Below are 17,331 nucleotides of genomic sequence, written 5' to 3'. Positions count from 1 at the left end.
AGGTTAGTATATTCATCATGCATGTCATGGCAAATTTCCTTACATGTATTGATTAAATATTTTATTGCATAATTTATAGCACAAATTTATGATTAATGAGGCCAGGTGAGTGTGGTGAGGCTGATGATTCCCAATCCAATAAATGCATGCAGACATACATAGATATATTAGTAATATACTATAGGAAAAAGCCTACCAAAAAAAAAATATACTATAGGAAAAATATCTTATACATTTAGTGAAAATATATGAACTTTCGAAAGGAATTACACCAAGCACTTGAAATTTTATCATTTTCAAATTATATATAGTCTGTATATGCTAATCATATTTGAAAAAGGGTCAACCCCAAGGTGTTCTAATTTAATGAGGATCGTCAATCATGTACACATGTATATATGTATGCACACTTAACCTCACTATAAAAAATTGGAGAATCCAACAAAGAGAAAAACTTTTAATAAAACATCATAAAAACACAAGTAAGCTAAGTGAAATTTAGCAAATAATAATCATAGTCAAGAGAGAACATAATATAATGTCCACAAACTATATAGCTCACTAGTAACAAGTAGCAACTGACTGGTTTTCATCATCATAATAAACATCATTATAATCTTATTGTTAACTTCTGTAAATTAAAAACCATTTTAACGCACGTTAAAATCCTGACCTAGCTTGAGCCCAACCATAAGCTTCTTGGCCGCTCATCTGTCCTCCTCCACCACTGCCACCATTAGAAACAAGATTTCCCGGCATATTATACACCGGAAGTCCTTGGTTACCGTCGCCTCCACCAGCACCGCTGCTTAGTGGCGAACCTCCGCCTCCGAGCTGCCCCGGAACCACTCCTCCGCTGCCTCCACCACCGCCTCTCTCTGCTGCCTCTTCCTCCTCCAATGGCAATCTCTCGTAAGTCGCGTTAGAGAACGTGGCGGCGATCAGCATCACCGGACCTGCTGCCATCAATGGGCCCACCACGCTTCCTCCAACAACCTGACCTTGACCACCGGCTAAGTAAATCGTTAAACCGGTGGAACCAGGTGGAGCCGGTCCTGGCAAGAAAGAACCGGTTAAAGAAAGAATCTCAAACCTCCCTTGTAAAGCCAAAACAGCCGCACCACCAGGAGCCGCCGCAACGGCAGCGGTCGAGGGTTGACGGAGGGTGACGTTAGCCACTGTGCCATTTCCGCTCAAGATGCAGATGCCACGTTGACGCCGCCTAGCAAAAGTAGCTAGGGTTTCGATGACGTCAGTCCCACTAGCGATCTCCATGACATGGCTCTTGAGAGCATTTGGAGAATCGCGAGTGACGAAGATCGGTGGCTTTGGTTTGTTCTTGGAACCAGCAGGACGTCCACGTGGACGGCGCGTGGGGGCTTCTACGGCTCCTTCACGTGGCTCGTGGTCGTCTCCACTCAAGTTGTCTCTATCGTCGTCGTTGTTGTTGTTATCGACTTCTTGGTGATGGTGATGATTATTGTGACCTGAGTCCATGGCCATGTTCATGGAGATGTGGAGATCTGGTTTCTTTAACTGAGAGGAACCAGGCGGCGTCGTTTCGAGGCCGGATAGGTTCACTTGTCCTGTCCACCATGGATTCGCCATGAAAGCCCTAGAGAGGTTAATTAATTCTGATTAAATGTTTCAAGAAGTGAAACCCTAAGAAATATAAGTTAATTTAGATCAGGAAAAGGAAGAAAAAAAACTGAAAAACCTAGAAGCGGTGATAAGATTTTTCAGATCTTGATTTTTTAACACTTTTACAAGTTTTTGTGTTGTGAGAAACACAAGACAAATTGCAAAAGGTTAATTAAAAGAACACGACAAAGAATGATACTAAGCAAGAAAGAGAAAAGATGTAATGGAAGCTAACTTATAAAAATAAGTGGAAGCATATGTATATGTGATACACATACATGTATACGTATAGTGTTTATAAGAAATAAAAATTTAAAACAAATCCCTCAACTCAAGGCTTGAGAGAGTGACATAATTATATTTAAGACAGAAAAAAAGTCGTATTACAAATAGGATACAATATGCATCGTACGTTTTCTTGGGAAAATTTTGATGACATATTGTTTTGCAGTTTTATTGTCATTTGACAGAAAAATTTGTTAAAAATTGGCTTTAAATATTAATTGGTTAAGATAATTTTTTAAAAACCTGTCATTTTGTATTTTGTCTTTTTTAAGTTAGCGTTATAATTGATGTGTAGGGTCGAGCGCCGAGGTTGAACTAATGGGGCGCACGATCGTTTTCCCATTTCAATATTTATATCGAAAGTTGAATCATAAGGTTTTTTGGAATATAAAAAACAATATAAAATAATATCTACGAAGTGTTTCATTGGATCCAAATATAAATATATTTCACGAATCTATAACAGCCAAAATATTAAACAATCACACATACAAAAGATTTATAATTTGCTAATTATTGAAATGTTTGAATACTTGAAGGAAATTAAAATTCACTTAAAAATGAAAGTCAAATAAGCCTAAGAATAATACAATTGCTATAAATAAAATACTAGTATTTACATACACGCATGCATCGTAAGAAACTTAATTAGGAGATTCTATATTGATGGATCAAAGCATAATTATTTCAAGTAATTACTTACTAGTTGTAGCAAAATTAAGTTTGTTTCATATTAATGTCAAAATGAACCAATACCATATCTTTCCAGCCACCTCCTTGTCATATTATCCATTATCCATTGTCTAAAGTAAAGTTTAATCGTCTTCTAATGTAAACTAAACTACTTCTTAGATATGTACATATGCATATTATCCTAAATTATTTTGTCCAAAGAAAAACAAAATTTTAAAAGTCGTTTATAATATTTTAGTCTTTTTACTCTTCTTTTTTTTCTACTCAACAACTCTCAACTAAAACATAATTTATGTATAAATATAGCTAAAACATAACTTATTGATTAATTTAATTGAGGTAGACAAAAAGCCAAAGGGTGGTTGAACTCCTCGGGACTACATAACACACAATAATGAAACAAAAAGAATTAATTGTGTTAAATAAACGACTGTACCGATTATATGATTTGTTCTCTATTCTTTTCTATAAATTAACTTTCACAAGTCTTATCTCTTTCTCCCCTTAATATATTTGTGTACTTAGCTAACACTTGTAGTTCACTCTTTCTTAATTGAAAGGCATGGAGTATGTAGTTCAATTGTGAGAGACTGTAAAGTATTTGTTTTTTCAAAACGAAAATATTATCAATTTGAAATTGTGTATGATGTAATTTGTATATTTTCTTTCTGCAGAAGAGAGAAACTCATAAATAATATAAAAAAAATTTACCCATTGTCCAAAAAAGTATTTTTTAGCTCCAAAACTATTTGGGCCGAGAATCTGGGGCTTTATTTCATAAAAGGCCCATAAGACGTACACACAAATCCAGTTTCGGCTCCGTCTTCCCCACACGCGTGCGTGACCGTCTCCGTCGACGAACTGGAGAGAGATGGCGGAAAATCTATTCTCAGGGCTGCCACCTCCTTCTTCATCTCAGCAGCAAGAGCTACCAATTTCTCCAATACCAGACGAGTCAAAGATTGAAACTTCCTCTCCAGCTCCGATTCTGGTTCTCAAGAGTGCCCTAAAGCGATCGAAGCCAGAAGAATCTGCACCCAATCTTTCAGGTATGCTTAATTCTTGAACAATTTATCCGATAATGGGTCTATTGGTACCGTGTTTTATAAAGCAGAAAGCTTTATTGAGATCTCTGTTCTTACTAATCTGATTTAATGCTCCAATGACACAGCTCCTCCTGTTCTCAAGAGCGCACTAAAGCGGTCAAAACCATCAGAATCTACTCCGGAACCAGTACCAGAACCGGAAGGTACAAGTTTGAGCTACTTGTACTTCTACTCGTTGCTAATTAGAATACGAATGGAACTATGAATCTTTGAAATTTCTGTTGCAGCTCCTAAAAAGCGTCTACAGTTTAAGACATCAACCGATGCATCAGAGGAACAAGTGATAGAAGCTATGCAGAAGATAACATCTCATATCAAGAACCCTTCCAAATTCTCCAAAGCCTCGAAGCTTGCTATACGGCTGATCCAAGCTGGTAGTGTGAAGCCAGAAACAAGCAGCTATTTTATTGCGATACTTGAAGCTGCCATGTCGTCTAAAACTCCTTGTACAGATCGCTCGGTTCGAGCAGACTATCATGCATTGTTCTCGGCAGCTCAGGATGTAGCCGAGGTAAACAAATAGAACTCATGGTTAAAGTTATTCTTCAGCTTTAGTATTAGCATGTTGATGAATGTTCATATGTTTTTGTTTTTATTTAGTGCCTTGATAAAAGCCAGAAGAATCTGTTGACCATATGGACATTCAAAGCAGTTGTGGCTAATGACCTCTTCACTGATGACAGCTTTATGGTATGAACCTTCGTGTGACTTATACCAATATTTTGGACTTTGTTTGGCTTTAGTTACTTAATTTCAGAGTATTGATTGCCTCGTCGCTGTGTTATGACCTGTAATATGGATATTGTTGTCTTGAACTATCATCCTCTGAGGTTTTCATAGTGTCTCACTTACATTGTTTTTTGGTTTAGTTTTCCAAGACTGCTACTCGTATAAAGGAGGCTATATCTGATCTTCCGGTTTCAACCGAGGAGGATGATGTGGAAGAAGCAGCTGCTCTTGAAGAAGCAGCGGTGAAAGACAATGGAGATGGCCAGACAACGCAGGACGTGGCTGAAGCTGCTTCAGCTGGAGATAATGAGGCTGTCGAGTCTGATCCATTTGGACTAGATGCCTGGATTCCCAGTTCTGGAAAGAAAAATGGTAAAACAAAGATAAAGAGAACAAATGAAGATCCAGATGCCGAAGAGAATAAGAGGTTTCTCAGGTCAAAAAGAGAAGCTTTGATTACATGCTTGGAGATTGCTGCACGCCGTTACAAAGTTCCATGGTAAGAATGCTGCCATGATTCCCAGTAATTGATCTGAATTTATCCCACTGAACTTGTTATCATGTCAAAACTGTGAAACTGAGGAATGGTTGGATTAATTTTCAGGTGCCAAACAGTTATAGACATATTGGTGAAACATGCCTTTGAGAACGTGTCAAGGTTCACATCACAGCAGAGACAAGCAGTGGAGAAACTCTGGGCTTCTGTTCGAGAACAACATCTCCGTAGGAAGCAAGGCAAATCAGTCACAGGAAAACTAGACGTTACAGCTTTTGAATCGCTTCAGGATAAATACGCCAACGAGAAAATGAGCATCCGAAGCTCAGTTGGAGCCAGCGGTGAACGCCGTGCACAGCAATGGCTCGGTTAATAAAACAGTTTCCAAAAAGGTCTGATTGGTAGGATTTGTTCACTAAGACATGAACTAGAAAAGCAAATAGAGAAAAATATTGCTCTGTTTCTGATTGTATCTTAGAACAAAAAGTTACCACCTTTATCCAAAATTTTTACATGACCATGATGACTCCGTAATCAGTTACAGCATATGAGTATTGATTCTATTAATTCAGTCCCAGTTCTGATGACTTGTCTGCCAATCATCATCATCTTCTCTTGGCGGCCTCACCACCAAAACAACCATCCCTAAACTCTCCTTCACCTCTCTCGCCTTCAAATCTGATCCTTTCTCTAGCTTAAGTCCGTTCTCAGCCACCACGAGATAATACCCGTCATCAGCCTCCACAACATTCCTCACCCTATCGGCCACTACCAGTAAAGGCTCCTCCTTTCCATCCCAAGGCAGCACTTTTCTATCATCCCTGAAAGAAACCGCCACACCGCCTTTCCCAATGGCTGCCACTGGGTTCCACGACGGAAGCACTACCCATCTCTTCCATCCTTTCTCCGCCTCAACCACCTTAAAATCCCCTCCGGCTATGATCTCCATTGGAGCTTCAAGAATCTTCTTTTCCCCTTCCTCTGCTTTACAAACCGGTAAAACTACCACCGAGGTCGCTTCTGCTACTTCTCCAAACTTAAGCCTCACCACTGGAATCCGAATAGCTTTGACTTCCTCTTCCTTCTTCTTCTTCTCCTTCTCCTTCTCTGCTTCCTTGTCCCCGTATAGCTCTGTGTTCAACCTGTTCTTAGCCTTTTCTGATTCTGCAACCCCCAATGCTTGTAGAAGCATCGAGGTTCTCTGATCCGATGGATTCTTATTCTCTCTGCTCTGCCTGTAATACAAGAATGAAAGACAATCTCCTGGTAAGTTGTAATCAAAATCCAACCATCCAACGTCTCCACGACGGTTAGGATAATCCTTGATGGCTCGTGCCAAATCCTGTGCTCCTTTCGAATCAATATTACGATCAATGATGAATGTGGCGGCTGCAACACGCTGCGTGGTGCTAAGGAGACGAATTTCGTATAGAAGCTCTGCACCACCGGTGTCGAACGCAGAAATGAGCTCCGGTTCATGGATAGATTGAAGAATTGAGTCACGAACTTGCGCACCGACGATTAAACGGTTCTGTTCGATGCTTGAGATTCCGGTGAGTTCTTCGATGGTTGGAGGAGTGAAACCATCGGTGTAAAGAGAAGAGATAAGAGGTGCGTATTCGAACCAGAGAGCCATTCGACCGGCGAGGATTTCGATTTTACCGGCGGAGTCGAGTGAACGGAATTGGGTTGGAATGGGAGATGACGGTGGTCGGAACGGTTGGTAGAGCTGTTGCCTCGCCGGAGGGTTTTTGGGAATCATGTTAGCTGAGGATCTTTTGGGTATCATGGAAGCGGTAACGGTGAAGGAAACGGTACGTGGTAATGGATTAACGGGTCGGGTAATCGGGTTGGTGAATAATCCATGAGTGGTGGATTGTGTGAAAGGTGAGGAGATTAAGGATTTGAGAGAGAACATGGTGAATGAAATTTGAGTGAGAGGTGTTGCAGAGTGTGTGAAGACGAAGATGTTATTAATCTGGTCTTATCTTTGTAACAAAACCAAACCGATTTTAAACCGGATTCGTATAAACCGGATTAGATATTTCTGTCTTTTACAAAAAAAAAAAAAAAAAAGAAGAAGATATTTTTATTTTTAGTGGAGCCTGGAAGAAATTATAGTAACAAATCAGAATTGTTTTTGACTTTTTCTATTTCTTCTTTACAAATATGTAGATTTAAAATATTTTATTTCCTGTTTTTATAGTTCAGATACAAATAATTAAACTATTCAACCTCAACAGCGGTATCTGATGCCACTCTTTAACTCTAAACCCTAATCATATCGAAACCACATAGTCTCAAATAGGTTTGTTGGAGGTTTCCAAAGTTAAACTTGTCGTAGTAAGTGACTAATATGATACGAGGAATAAGAGTGGGCTGCAAATTAAATCGACTCATGTGCATGGTGATAGACTAATAATAGCTCGTACTTTTAGTTTTTTGAAAGCATAAAATAGTAAAGTTATAGTTTTATTCCATTTGCGTATTATGGCAAGTCAACAACAGAAAAAAAGAAAACATAGATCAATGCAAAAACAAGATCGATTTCGATCAATTGTTGCAACAACATCTATTGTCGAAAGGTGGAGAAGTAAAACATTGTCCGGATGAGAAACCATCACTTCTACAGTCTGCGGCACATTTACCGTTCCCATACGTTGCCGAACACATCCGCTTGCATTGATTATCAATTCTCCCGGTAGGTTTGATATCTGCATGTCCACAATATCACCACATGAATAATAACATACATACATATCAATGTTATTGCTTTCAAATAAAGTTATCCTAACTACAATTAAAGTACGTAGAAATTAGAAAGATACCTGATGCCAAGACGTTGAAATTGGACAACGAAGCAGCCAATATTATTAAGAGTACAAACGTTGCTGAAGTCTTTGTGATGGCCATTATTTTGTCTTCCTCGTTGTATTAACTATAAAATCTATTCAAAAAAATGTTGTGTTTTCGTAGATTGTAAGTAGAAGCTTTATTTATACAACATTTTAGGTTATTGTGGTTGTAGAAAAGAAGACCGTTGATGGATCTTTCTATATTAATAATATTTTATTTTGATTTAAAAAGATTTTTTCCTTAACATTGGATTTGGTGGATCTTCCACATGTATCTAATAACATTTTATTTGGGACTAAAAGATTTTTTCTTTTGTAAAATGTATTGTTTAACAAATCAATCCGTGGCTATTTTGAAATACAAAATGTCCCTTTTTGTTTCAAAACCAAGGTTGACCACAGATCCTAGAACAAATCGTAGGAGTGATGCGAATAACTAAGTTATAAGCAAACCATAATTAGCCTGAGAACGGCCCACAAATTTGCTAGATAGGCCCAAAAGATCCTTTTTGTTCCGAAACGTTACAAAATAATGTTTCCAACTTAACTTTCTCAGCTACGTTGACTAATCGAATCGAGCTTTCACCCATACATCAATGGCTCATCTCTCCTTGCAATAACTAAACTAATCTAGCATCTCTAGGCGATTTTTTCAAACTTGTTTATGAATGTAAGTAACAGGTATCATTATGTTGGATATAGAAAAGTAATCATCAATATTCATCATAGTTAAGCCATGAATGTTAACACTTATTTGCTTGCTTCTTTTTGTTTTCTTTTCTTTACTGGCAATATTGGCCATCTTTTTAGAGCAGGAACAAAAAAAGCCTTATTAACTCAACTTTTCATAATTCATTTATGCACGTCATTGTTAACAAAAGATCTAAAGTCCAATCCGATAAGGGTATGGTCGATTTGGGATTTCGACCTAACTGACAATCATAATTTGAAATTAATCATTTTTATTCTGAAGTTTTACAAAATGTTTAGGATTGTTTAAACACAAGCAAACATATATTTTTATGATTATTTTATTTTTTTATGAAAAAACTTGACATTGCGTTGTGTAAACAATATCACCACTTCAGTATTGAAATTTTAGAAAACTTCTCGTACGTAATAATTGAGTAGTTAAAGAGTCATAAGAGTATGTTAATCGACTCGTGCATTGTAATTGTAGCTCCTACTTTTGATGATTAAAGAAAAATATAACAATAAAATTATTTTATTCTATTGCAGTACAATTATAATATGTGGCAATACAACAAGAGAAAACTCATATAGTCATATAGATTGGTTCTAGCTATCACTAGGTGCAACAACATTTATTTCCGAAAGGAGAAGAAGTAAGACATCGTCCGGATGAGAAACCAGCCTTCCTACAGTCTGCGGCACATTTACCGTCCCCAAACGTTGCCGAACACATCTCCTTGCATTGATTATCAACTCTTCCTGTAGGTTTGATCTCTGCATGTCCACAAACTCACAACATGAATATCATATCTATATGACTATATATATATATATATATATATATATGCATGATTTAAGTACATACATACATATCAATGTCATTGCTTTCAAGTGATGAAACCTAATAAGAAATTAACAGCATAGAATTATTTCAAACATACCTGAAGCCAAGACGCTGAAATTAGACAACGAAGCAGCCATTATTATTAAAAGTAAAAGAGTCACTGAAGTCTTTGTGATGGCCATTTTCTCTTGCTCGTTGTATCAGCTATAAAATCTATTCAAAAAAGATGTTGTGATTTTCTGGATTGTAAGTAAAAGATGAATTTATAGAACATTTAGGTTCAAGGTTGACATTTCTCTTTCTCACCATTGATGTATCTTCCATATATCAATATACCAACCATATTTTATTTTGACTTAAAAAAAGATTTGTTTCTTAACATTGGTGGATATTCTTTCACATATATACTAATAATATTTTATTTTGGCTATAAGATATTTTTATATAGAAAAGAATTATTTAGTAAATCAGTCCACGGCTGTTTTTAAAAACGAAATGTCCCTTTTAGTTTAAAAACCCTAGTATACATTAGAGTCTAGACGAATTACTTGAGTATTAGTTAATGTGAAAACCAGGTCTGGAGAATAATTGAACTCCATTTGCCTTTGCATTGACTTCGAAACCTTTTTTTTCTCGAACAAATCATAATTAGCCTGAAACGGGCCCCAAAATTCGACAAATCTAGCCCAAAATATCTAAACTTCATCAGTTAGGCCCAATTTCCGAAAGATCCCTTCTACTGGCCCAGATTTACCAACCATAGTAATCTTTTCTTTTTGTTTCTTGGGGAGCAAATAATCGAATTCAGATTTTGACCTAACTCTCAACAATGATCTCAAAATCAATTTTATTCTGAATCTGGCGAATCGTTACAAAAAGTTTTCAACATACTTTCTCTAGTGACAAAACGTAGGAAGATTGCTGAAACACACAACTACGTTTGACTATTCGAATCAAACAATTACACACTCACATCTATATTACGACTTCTCTAATTACACTCTCTAATCACATATCTGAAAAGCTTCGACTAATTGCTTTGGAGGTTTCCAACGTTCATCATCCATGAATGTCCTGCAATTCACCATTACAAATTGATGAGCAAACTCAAAAAAAAAAAAAAAATCGAGAAAAAAAAGATGACTTACGAAGAGCATCCTCTGCAGAAAATCGCCGAGAAACATCACGACATATCATTTTCCTCAACAAATCCTTCGCTTCCGATGATACAGACCCAAACTTCTTCGGCGGAAACCTCAAATTCCCTCTCAATATCGATTCAAATATATCTTCCGCCGTCTCACCGTTAAACGGCGGTTCTCCAGCTAGCATCGTGTATATCACTACACCAGCGCTCCATATATCAACCTTCTCGTCGTACTTCCTCCCCATCACTACCTCCGGCGCCACGTAATACGGTGTTCCCACAACTCCCTCCGCCGTTTCTCCGCCTAACCACACCGCTGATCCGAAATCACAGAGCTTAACACCGCCGCTTACGAGATCGACTAAGACGTTGTCAGGTTTCACATCCCGATGAACGACGTCGCACCGGTGACAATGAGCAAGCGCACTGAGGATCTGTTTCGCGTATGAGGCGGATTCTGATTCTGATAACCTCCCCCCGGCGGAGATTAACCGATCGTAAATCGTCATCGGCGGATCGACTAATTCCATGACGATCGCAAGAGAATCCTCTGTTTCGTAGAGATCGAAGATCCTGATGATATTCGGATGCGGCGGTAACATCGCCATGATCCTCGGCTCCGTCTCTATACACTCGCGATCTAATGCGTCGATGAGCACGCGCTTGTCAATGGTTTTGCAGGCGTAGAATTCTTTAGTCGCGGGTGAGAAACAGCGAGTGATTGTTCCGAATCTACCTCTGCCGATCTCGTCGCAAAGCTGGTAGTTGTTTTCCAGTTCGAATTCTCTGGTCATCGGAATATTCCTTTTTTCTTGTTGTTGTTAGTTTCTTCGTATCTCTGATTCGTGAGAGAGAGAGAGGTTTATATAGAGGAATAGAATCAAAGTACTAAAAAAGAGAATATTCCGTTTAAGGAGGTTAAACAGCATTCTGTTTCAAAAGTCAAGCTTCGAGAACAAAAACTAAGCAAGCAACCGACTCCATTAACTAACGGCTGCCGTTAGTTACACTGCCATTGCATATTAATTAATTGGAATATTAAATTATCGGAGGTAAAACCTTTAATGTGCATTACATATGATCTGCATTAGATATTATTTTAGATGTGGAATCTAAGCATATTAACAAAATAATAACAATTCAACGAGTCAAATTAAATAAGTTATAAACATGCTCAACATGTCCTTATTGTAAAGAATCATTATTATCGACCAAAAACGATGAATATAATAAGTCATATTCTTGATGTGATTATGTGAGTATATAAAATAAAAGACCTTTAGCAGTTTTCAAATGACATTTAGTTTACGATAAACTCTTCAATATTCAAATGTCTGTCCATTAAAGAATGTGCATGTGGCATGCTTTATAGCCACTCTACTAATTGTATAATATATATATATATGCAATTATGTTAGTAAACTAAATTATTATTTCTTTGGTTAGTGCAAATACTAATCGATCAGCTAAAGTTTGTTAAGAATAAGATGCCTGATTTTTAAGACCAAGTTGGCTTATTAATTTATTTGTGGATGTCTTATTTGTGTTGTCTTCATGATCCCTTATATATATGAATGGTCGTCTTACCCGTATAGATGCTAAATTTGTAGGTATATATGTTTAATAATATTGTAGAGATCATAGATTCGAAACAACATTATTGAGGATTTATCCAAAAAAACATTATTCAGAAATATATCATTTTCTTTCTCTTTCTTGTAAACATATTCATATCACCTTTATCCGAAAGCATCTAGAGATGCTACATAAAAAATGAATATACCATCACCAATCAAGACAAAATTGATTGATGTTTGCTTACGTATGTACACTCTACACTATATACATGTCTCGCTCTTATAAGTCAGAGTGGTTATGCATGTAATCATCTTGCTAAATTACGAGTATAGTTATTGGGATGCCGCTATCAGATTTTCCAAATTAGCCGACGCATACATATTCGTCGACTAAGAGCCACATATGAATGTTGTTATCCAAGTTTCAACGAAATAAGCAAATTGCTGAAAACAAAAAACTACGTTCGCGATGGGATTCGAACCCACAATCTCCCGCTTCGGAGGCGAGCGCCTTATCCATTAGGCCACGCAAACGTTCATTATTAACCAGATTAGAATATACTAGAACAACGGTCTAATATATAATTTACACTATGTAACTTTTCTATATATATAAAAAATTCATAGAGAATAATGTTTAATAATATGAATATATAAAATGAAGAATACAAAACATTACACCAATAACATAACAATTGTTTCTTGCGATCATAAAAAATTAATATGTTTATTGGATTGATTTATTTAATATTAACTATCATAACTTTTATTTTGATAGTTATCATAGAATTATTTACTTACATACAACTAAAAAGTATAGACTGAAAAACAAGGAAACTAGTACAGTATAAGTTAAGAAATTAGGCAAAAACGTTAAGAAAACCTTACTTTACCAATTTGTCATAATGCATCCAACACTTATTTGGTTGGACCGATCTTCTTTCTATAAGATTCCCTGTCGTCATTTCGTATTTGATTTGATCACTCATTCTCTCAACCATTTGAGTCACCCGAAGCACATCTCTTTTTATCTCTTCGCCAAGAAAACAAAAAGCATAGCCTAACAGAACAGAATCTAGGTATGCTTAAGTAAAACTCAAGTGACTTTATATTTATTTAGATGAGTTTCATTCTAATGGGATCTTTTATTTAATGTTTTGGTTATAATCCAACGCAGTGAGCCAAATCAAGATGGTGACGCCAACTACAATTAGAACCGTCGATCTCCGCTCCGACACGGTGACTAAACCAACAGAGTCAATGCGTTCAGCAATGGCAAACGCGGAAGTAGACGACGACGTTTTGGGAAACGATCCAACGGCTCTGCGTTTGGAGAAAGAGGTGGCTGAGATCGCTGGAAAAGAGGCGGCGATGTTTGTTCCGTCAGGGACAATGGGGAATCTGATAAGCGTGTTGGTCCATTGTGATGAGAGAGGGAGTGAAGTGATTCTTGGAGACGACTCTCACATTCATATATATGAAAACGGCGGCGTTTCAAGCCTCGGTGGTGTGCATCCGAGGACGGTGAAGAATGAGGAAGACGGTACGATGGAGATTGGTGCTATTGAAGCTGCCGTGAGGAGTCCCAAAGGAGATCTCCATCATCCGGTTACTAAGCTTATATGTCTTGAGAATACTCAAGCAAAGTAAGTGTTAGTTTTATCAAGCAAATAAAAACAAAGCCTAATTATAATTTCATAATGTTTTGTGAACATGTGTTAGCTAAAGTTGGTGTAGAGGTTTATTTTAGGTTTCTTTTAGAGGACTAATAATAGAAAAATGAAATTATTGTAGAGTATAATTCGTAATTAACCGGTTATGTATTAGGGTTGTCTCATTTCTGGTTGAAGAGAAATGAGTTACAAACTTACAAGTATTATATAGAACCGTCCCACAAATATGACCAAATGTTCTAAAATTTCATGGTTGTTCAAAAGAATATTAATTGTGGACTAGTATTTTGGTCGTGTTAAATTTTCCGGTTCGATAAACTCATTGTGGTTTGACAAAACCGGATTTTTGTTGATGTAGTTGTGGAGGTAGATGCCTTCCTATAGAATATATAGACAAAGTCGGAGAATTAGCCAAGAAACATGGTTTGAAGCTTCACATTGACGGAGCTAGGATTTTCAACGCTTCTGTGGTTAGTATACACATAATTCGTTTTCATTTGCATTTTCTCTGATTTCATTTACTCGTATACGTGTATGGATGCTTTGAAGATTATGAGTGCATCTTTTCGGTCTTAATTTTGAAGGCACTTGGAGTTCCCGTGAAGAGGATTGTTCAAGCAGCTGATTCTGTCTCGGTATGACTCATCATCAAAACTGTGGTCTAATTAATGTTTTCGTCTCTCAATGTACAGTTGAAATCTAATTCCGTCACTTTGGTACAACTAGATCTGTTTGTCGAAAGGTATTGGTGCACCGGTCGGTTCGGTAATCGTGGGAAGCAAGAAGTTCATTACTAAAGTACGTTACCTATAAATCAAATTGAGACGGTTAAATAACAATATTTTTTTTCAATTCCGGTTCAAGTAATTACTTGTTGAAATGCAGGCAAGGTGGTTAAGGAAAACATTAGGCGGAGGAATGAGACAGATCGGCGTGCTCTGCGCCGCCGCATTGGTGGCTCTCCATGAAAACGTCGCCAAGCTCGAAGATGACCATAAGAAAGCCAGGGTTTTGGCAGGTGATTGATACCGGATTTTTGGTTTTCTGTTATCCGGAATCTCAAATTTAATACGAGAGTGGTAACCGATTGATTTCCATTTTGGTTTTCTTCATCACCAGAAGGACTGAACCGGATTGAACGGTTAAGAGTGAACGTTGCAGCTGTGGAAACCAACATCGTAAGTGTTTGAAATGAATGATTGGTTGGTTAAGAACTGAACCGGATTGAACGGTTACGAGTTTTTTTTTTTTTTCGTATATAACAAACTCGTATATGCAGATATACGTAGACATACCAGAAGATCCAAAATTTGGAGCAGAAGAGGCATGTAAGAGCTTGGAAGATGTCGGTGTGCTTGTCATACCCCAAGCTACATTCAGGTACGCGTACATATGATATATATATTACATTTTTATGATCATGTAATACCACATAGAATAAGATAAAACTGGAATTTAATTTGGATGTAATTAATGGTAACTTGGAGTTTATGGTCTCTTAATACAGAATCAGGATTGTTCTACACCACCAAATCTCAGACGTCGACGTGGAATATGTACTCTCTTGCTTTGAGGTATGTAGTTTGCTTTCATCTACTGATATGTGCTTTGATATTTTTAATTTCTTTGCTACGCTTTATTCATTCATTGATTAATTGCTTTCGATATATTTCAGAAAATATTTCACTCGTGAAGAGAAGAGAAGGCGTTATTATTTTAAGTAATTTCACTCGTTGGACATGTGTAAGGTTGTATTTGAATCTTCATTCAGAATAAGGTTGTATTTGAATCGATTTTCTTGGTTTACAAATGAAAACCTTTAACCAAGAAGTAGAAAACTCTTTCATCAAATTCACTTATACATATAAATAACCAATTATAACCCAATAATTTATTCTTTATAATCCGATTATTCCTCATGTGCTAATAGTTTGTGTCCGGAATCACGGATTGAAAAATAAAAAGTAAGAAAAATAGTGACAGATAAAAAATCATACAAATATTTGTCTCTTTCTTCAGACGACCCATTGGTCTCTGTCTCTCTCTCAAGTCTCATCTATAGAGTTACCTTTTTATACACTGTGTAAAACAATAAGTCCCTTTCTCCTCTTTAATTTCTCTTCCTTTTTTTGTGTCTTAAATGGAAAATATATGATTTCTGATGATCAGTCTCACGACTCTCATCTCTTTCTCTTTCTCTATAAATGACCTATTATGATGTTTATGCAGCTATATATATGGACATTTGTGTCTGTATTTTTCTATCCATCTTCTCATTCTATAGTAGAAAAGAGGAAAAACACAAAAGACAACAGTAGAAAAGGAGAAAGAAAGAAAAAATCTCACTTTGATTTCTTCTACTTATATCTCTCATCTTGCAAAAAAGCAAGAGGTCTCTTCTTATTTTGCAGGTTGTTCCTCTTTGCCTCACCATATTTGAACAACATCATCATCACTGAATCTATCCTTTTTTGTAGCACCTACCTCACCACTTTGCAGTACAAGGAAGTAGCCAAGTGCTAATTCTATCTCTCTTTTTAGTTATTTATTATATATATCCTTTAACCAGAAAAAGTTATTTATTATAAATAACTTAAAACCTAATCTTTGCCCTAAATCACTCAACTCGATCTGGAGAAAGAACCCTAATTTGGAAACATATCTAAAAAGCTATGGATTTGATCTCTCAAAACCACAACAACAGAAACCCTAATACCAGTCTCTCGACGCAAACCCCTTCTTCCTTTTCTTCTCCACCTTCCTCTAGCCGCTACGAGAACCAGAAACGCCGTGACTGGAACACTTTCTGCCAATACCTCAGAAACCACCATCCACCGCTCTCTCTAGCTTCTTGCAGTGGCGCACACGTCCTCGATTTTCTGCGTTACCTTGACCAATTCGGCAAAACCAAAGTCCACCACCAAAACTGCGCCTTCTTTGGCCTCCCAAATCCACCGGCTCCTTGTCCTTGTCCTCTCCGACAAGCCTGGGGCTCACTCGACGCCCTCATTGGTCGTCTCCGTGCAGCCTACGAGGAGAACGGTGGCGCTCCCGAGACTAGCCCTTTTGGCTCACGGTCCGTCAGGATTTTCCTCAGGGAGGTTAGAGATTTCCAGGCTAAGTCACGTGGTGTTAGCTATGAGAAGAAGAGGAAAAGGGTCAACAACAAGCAAATAACTCAGTCCCAACCACAGTCCCAACCGCCTTTACCCCAGCAGCCACAGCAGGAGCAAGGTCAGTCTATGATGGCTAATTACCACCACGGTGCAACTCAATAATGTCGTATAACTTTATGTATGCTCGCATCTAGCTATTTATATCTACGTATCAACCTTTGTATTCGTGTAACGCAATCCCTATTCTCCTCCACCCACTGTTAATTTATATCATTGTTTCTTAATTAGACCTATTGTTTTGTTTTTCTTATAATCAATAAATGAAAAGAACTTGGATTTTATTTGGCTTATATATGATTATGTCATGGCCTCTTTTATATATTATATTGTCTAGATGATGAATTGATGATAATCGAGATTTTATAAAATTCGAATCATGAACATGAAGTGATATTTGTTGTCAGCTTGGATATTAA

At 37.2% G+C, this 17,331-nt stretch overlaps 8 protein-coding genes, 2 long non-coding RNA genes and 1 other non-coding gene across 13 annotated transcripts; 4 read left to right on the top strand and 7 right to left on the bottom strand.

The window, feature by feature from the left end:
• Window positions 1-377: 377 nt before the first annotated feature.
• AHL19 (AT-hook motif nuclear-localized protein 19) lies at window positions 378-2,083 on the bottom strand. The gene has a single exon (NM_111328.3). The coding sequence runs from the start codon at window positions 1,606-1,608 to the stop codon at window positions 661-663; it is 948 nt and encodes a 315-aa protein (NP_566232.1). The 5' UTR covers window positions 1,609-2,083; the 3' UTR covers window positions 378-660.
• Window positions 2,084-3,065: 982 nt separating this feature from the next.
• On the top strand, window positions 3,066-5,469 carry AT3G04560 (nucleolar/coiled-body phosphoprotein). Its single transcript, NM_111327.5, has 6 exons — window positions 3,066-3,668; window positions 3,791-3,868; window positions 3,953-4,236; window positions 4,326-4,415; window positions 4,595-4,953; window positions 5,059-5,469. The coding sequence occupies exons 1-6, from the start codon at window positions 3,491-3,493 to the stop codon at window positions 5,321-5,323; spliced, it is 1,254 nt and encodes a 417-aa protein (NP_566231.1). The 5' UTR covers window positions 3,066-3,490; the 3' UTR covers window positions 5,324-5,469.
• Window positions 4,393-4,616, bottom strand: AT3G01495. Its single transcript, NR_140834.1, has one exon. It is a non-coding gene; the product is annotated as an other RNA (long non-coding RNA).
• On the bottom strand, window positions 5,393-6,910 carry AT3G04550 (rubisco accumulation factor-like protein). The gene has a single exon (NM_111326.1): window positions 5,393-6,907. It carries the CDS (start codon window positions 6,866-6,868, stop codon window positions 5,519-5,521), a length of 1,350 nt encoding a protein of 449 aa, NP_566230.1. The 5' UTR covers window positions 6,869-6,907; the 3' UTR covers window positions 5,393-5,518.
• AT3G01485 lies at window positions 5,906-6,156 on the top strand. The gene has a single exon (NR_140833.1). It is a non-coding gene; the product is annotated as an other RNA (long non-coding RNA).
• A 521-nt stretch (window positions 6,911-7,431) lies between the features above and the next one.
• Window positions 7,432-7,920, bottom strand: AT3G04545 (Cysteine-rich protein). Its single transcript, NM_001035555.2, has 2 exons — window positions 7,779-7,920; window positions 7,432-7,664 (listed from the first exon to the last, which is right to left on the bottom strand). The coding sequence occupies exons 1-2, from the start codon at window positions 7,861-7,863 to the stop codon at window positions 7,504-7,506; spliced, it is 246 nt and encodes an 81-aa protein (NP_001030632.1). The 5' UTR covers window positions 7,864-7,920; the 3' UTR covers window positions 7,432-7,503.
• A 1,119-nt stretch (window positions 7,921-9,039) lies between these two features.
• Window positions 9,040-9,578, bottom strand: AT3G04540 (Cysteine-rich protein). Its single transcript, NM_111325.6, has 2 exons — window positions 9,440-9,578; window positions 9,040-9,272 (listed from the first exon to the last, which is right to left on the bottom strand). Exons 1-2 carry the CDS (start codon window positions 9,522-9,524, stop codon window positions 9,115-9,117), a joined length of 243 nt encoding a protein of 80 aa, NP_187104.2. The 5' UTR covers window positions 9,525-9,578; the 3' UTR covers window positions 9,040-9,114.
• Window positions 9,579-10,084: 506 nt separating this feature from the next.
• On the bottom strand, window positions 10,085-11,407 carry PPCK2 (phosphoenolpyruvate carboxylase kinase 2). Its single transcript, NM_111324.4, has 2 exons — window positions 10,491-11,407; window positions 10,085-10,416 (listed from the first exon to the last, which is right to left on the bottom strand). The coding sequence occupies exons 1-2, from the start codon at window positions 11,281-11,283 to the stop codon at window positions 10,373-10,375; spliced, it is 837 nt and encodes a 278-aa protein (NP_566229.1). The 5' UTR covers window positions 11,284-11,407; the 3' UTR covers window positions 10,085-10,372.
• Window positions 11,408-12,527: 1,120 nt separating this feature from the next.
• On the bottom strand, window positions 12,528-12,600 carry AT3G04525. The gene has a single exon. It is a non-coding gene; the product is annotated as a tRNA-Arg (tRNA).
• Window positions 12,601-12,981: 381 nt separating this feature from the next.
• THA2 (threonine aldolase 2) lies at window positions 12,982-15,655 on the top strand. 3 transcript variants are annotated; one of them, NM_111323.4, is made up of 10 exons: window positions 12,982-13,145; window positions 13,244-13,712; window positions 14,098-14,209; window positions 14,324-14,374; window positions 14,466-14,537; window positions 14,625-14,757; window positions 14,859-14,917; window positions 15,019-15,119; window positions 15,247-15,313; window positions 15,415-15,655. In NM_111323.4, exons 2-10 carry the CDS (start codon window positions 13,258-13,260, stop codon window positions 15,430-15,432), a joined length of 1,068 nt encoding a protein of 355 aa, NP_566228.1. In that variant the 5' UTR covers window positions 12,982-13,145; window positions 13,244-13,257; the 3' UTR covers window positions 15,433-15,655. The 3 variants fall into 3 exon arrangements, with proteins under 3 accessions (NP_566228.1, NP_001189807.1, NP_001327633.1); NM_001202878.1 differs by having other exon boundaries at window positions 13,058-13,145; window positions 14,862-14,917; window positions 15,415-15,530; NM_001337534.1 differs by lacking the exon at window positions 12,982-13,145 and having other exon boundaries at window positions 13,146-13,712; window positions 15,415-15,623.
• A 215-nt stretch (window positions 15,656-15,870) lies between these two features.
• On the top strand, window positions 15,871-17,196 carry LSH2 (LIGHT-DEPENDENT SHORT HYPOCOTYLS-like protein (DUF640)). The gene has a single exon (NM_111322.3). It carries the CDS (start codon window positions 16,412-16,414, stop codon window positions 17,015-17,017), a length of 606 nt encoding a protein of 201 aa, NP_187101.1. The 5' UTR covers window positions 15,871-16,411; the 3' UTR covers window positions 17,018-17,196.
• Window positions 17,197-17,331: the final 135 nt, after the last annotated feature.

Source organism: Arabidopsis thaliana, chromosome 3 (assembly GCF_000001735.4).
Source record: "Arabidopsis thaliana chromosome 3, partial sequence".
Taxonomy (NCBI): domain Eukaryota; kingdom Viridiplantae; phylum Streptophyta; class Magnoliopsida; order Brassicales; family Brassicaceae; genus Arabidopsis; species Arabidopsis thaliana.
Note: the sequence above shows the minus strand (reverse complement) of the source record. Positions and strands in the feature narration are given on the sequence as shown.

What these genes read in the sequence shown, in the direction of transcription:
- AHL19 (NM_111328.3), bottom strand. Translation starts at nt 1,608, where the DNA reads ATGGCGAATCCATGGTGGACAGGACAAGTGAACCTATCCGGCCTCGAA.
- AT3G04560 (NM_111327.5), top strand. Translation starts at nt 3,491, where the DNA reads ATGGCGGAAAATCTATTCTCAGGGCTGCCACCTCCTTCTTCATCTCAG. An exon ending in ATCTGCACCCAATCTTTCAG is followed by an intron (nt 3,669 to 3,790) that starts GTATGCTTAATT and finishes CCAATGACACAG; the next exon opens with CTCCTCCTGTTCTCAAGAGC. An exon ending in CAGCTCAGGATGTAGCCGAG is followed by an intron (nt 4,237 to 4,325) that starts GTAAACAAATAG and finishes GTTTTTATTTAG; the next exon opens with TGCCTTGATAAAAGCCAGAA.
- AT3G04550 (NM_111326.1), bottom strand. Translation starts at nt 6,868, where the DNA reads ATGTTCTCTCTCAAATCCTTAATCTCCTCACCTTTCACACAATCCACC.
- AT3G04545 (NM_001035555.2), bottom strand. Translation starts at nt 7,863, where the DNA reads ATGGCCATCACAAAGACTTCAGCAACGTTTGTACTCTTAATAATATTG. An exon ending in TTTCAACGTCTTGGCATCAG is followed by an intron (nt 7,665 to 7,778) that starts GTATCTTTCTAA and finishes GTGGACATGCAG; the next exon opens with ATATCAAACCTACCGGGAGA.
- AT3G04540 (NM_111325.6), bottom strand. Translation starts at nt 9,524, where the DNA reads ATGGCCATCACAAAGACTTCAGTGACTCTTTTACTTTTAATAATAATG. An exon ending in TTTCAGCGTCTTGGCTTCAG is followed by an intron (nt 9,273 to 9,439) that starts GTATGTTTGAAA and finishes GTGGACATGCAG; the next exon opens with AGATCAAACCTACAGGAAGA.
- PPCK2 (NM_111324.4), bottom strand. Translation starts at nt 11,283, where the DNA reads ATGACCAGAGAATTCGAACTGGAAAACAACTACCAGCTTTGCGACGAG. An exon ending in TTCTGCAGAGGATGCTCTTC is followed by an intron (nt 10,417 to 10,490) that starts GTAAGTCATCTT and finishes GGTGAATTGCAG; the next exon opens with GACATTCATGGATGATGAAC.
- THA2 (NM_111323.4), top strand. Translation starts at nt 13,258, where the DNA reads ATGGTGACGCCAACTACAATTAGAACCGTCGATCTCCGCTCCGACACG. An exon ending in GAAAGCCAGGGTTTTGGCAG is followed by an intron (nt 14,758 to 14,858) that starts GTGATTGATACC and finishes CTTCATCACCAG; the next exon opens with AAGGACTGAACCGGATTGAA. An exon ending in CAGCTGTGGAAACCAACATC is followed by an intron (nt 14,918 to 15,018) that starts GTAAGTGTTTGA and finishes TCGTATATGCAG; the next exon opens with ATATACGTAGACATACCAGA.
- LSH2 (NM_111322.3), top strand. Translation starts at nt 16,412, where the DNA reads ATGGATTTGATCTCTCAAAACCACAACAACAGAAACCCTAATACCAGT.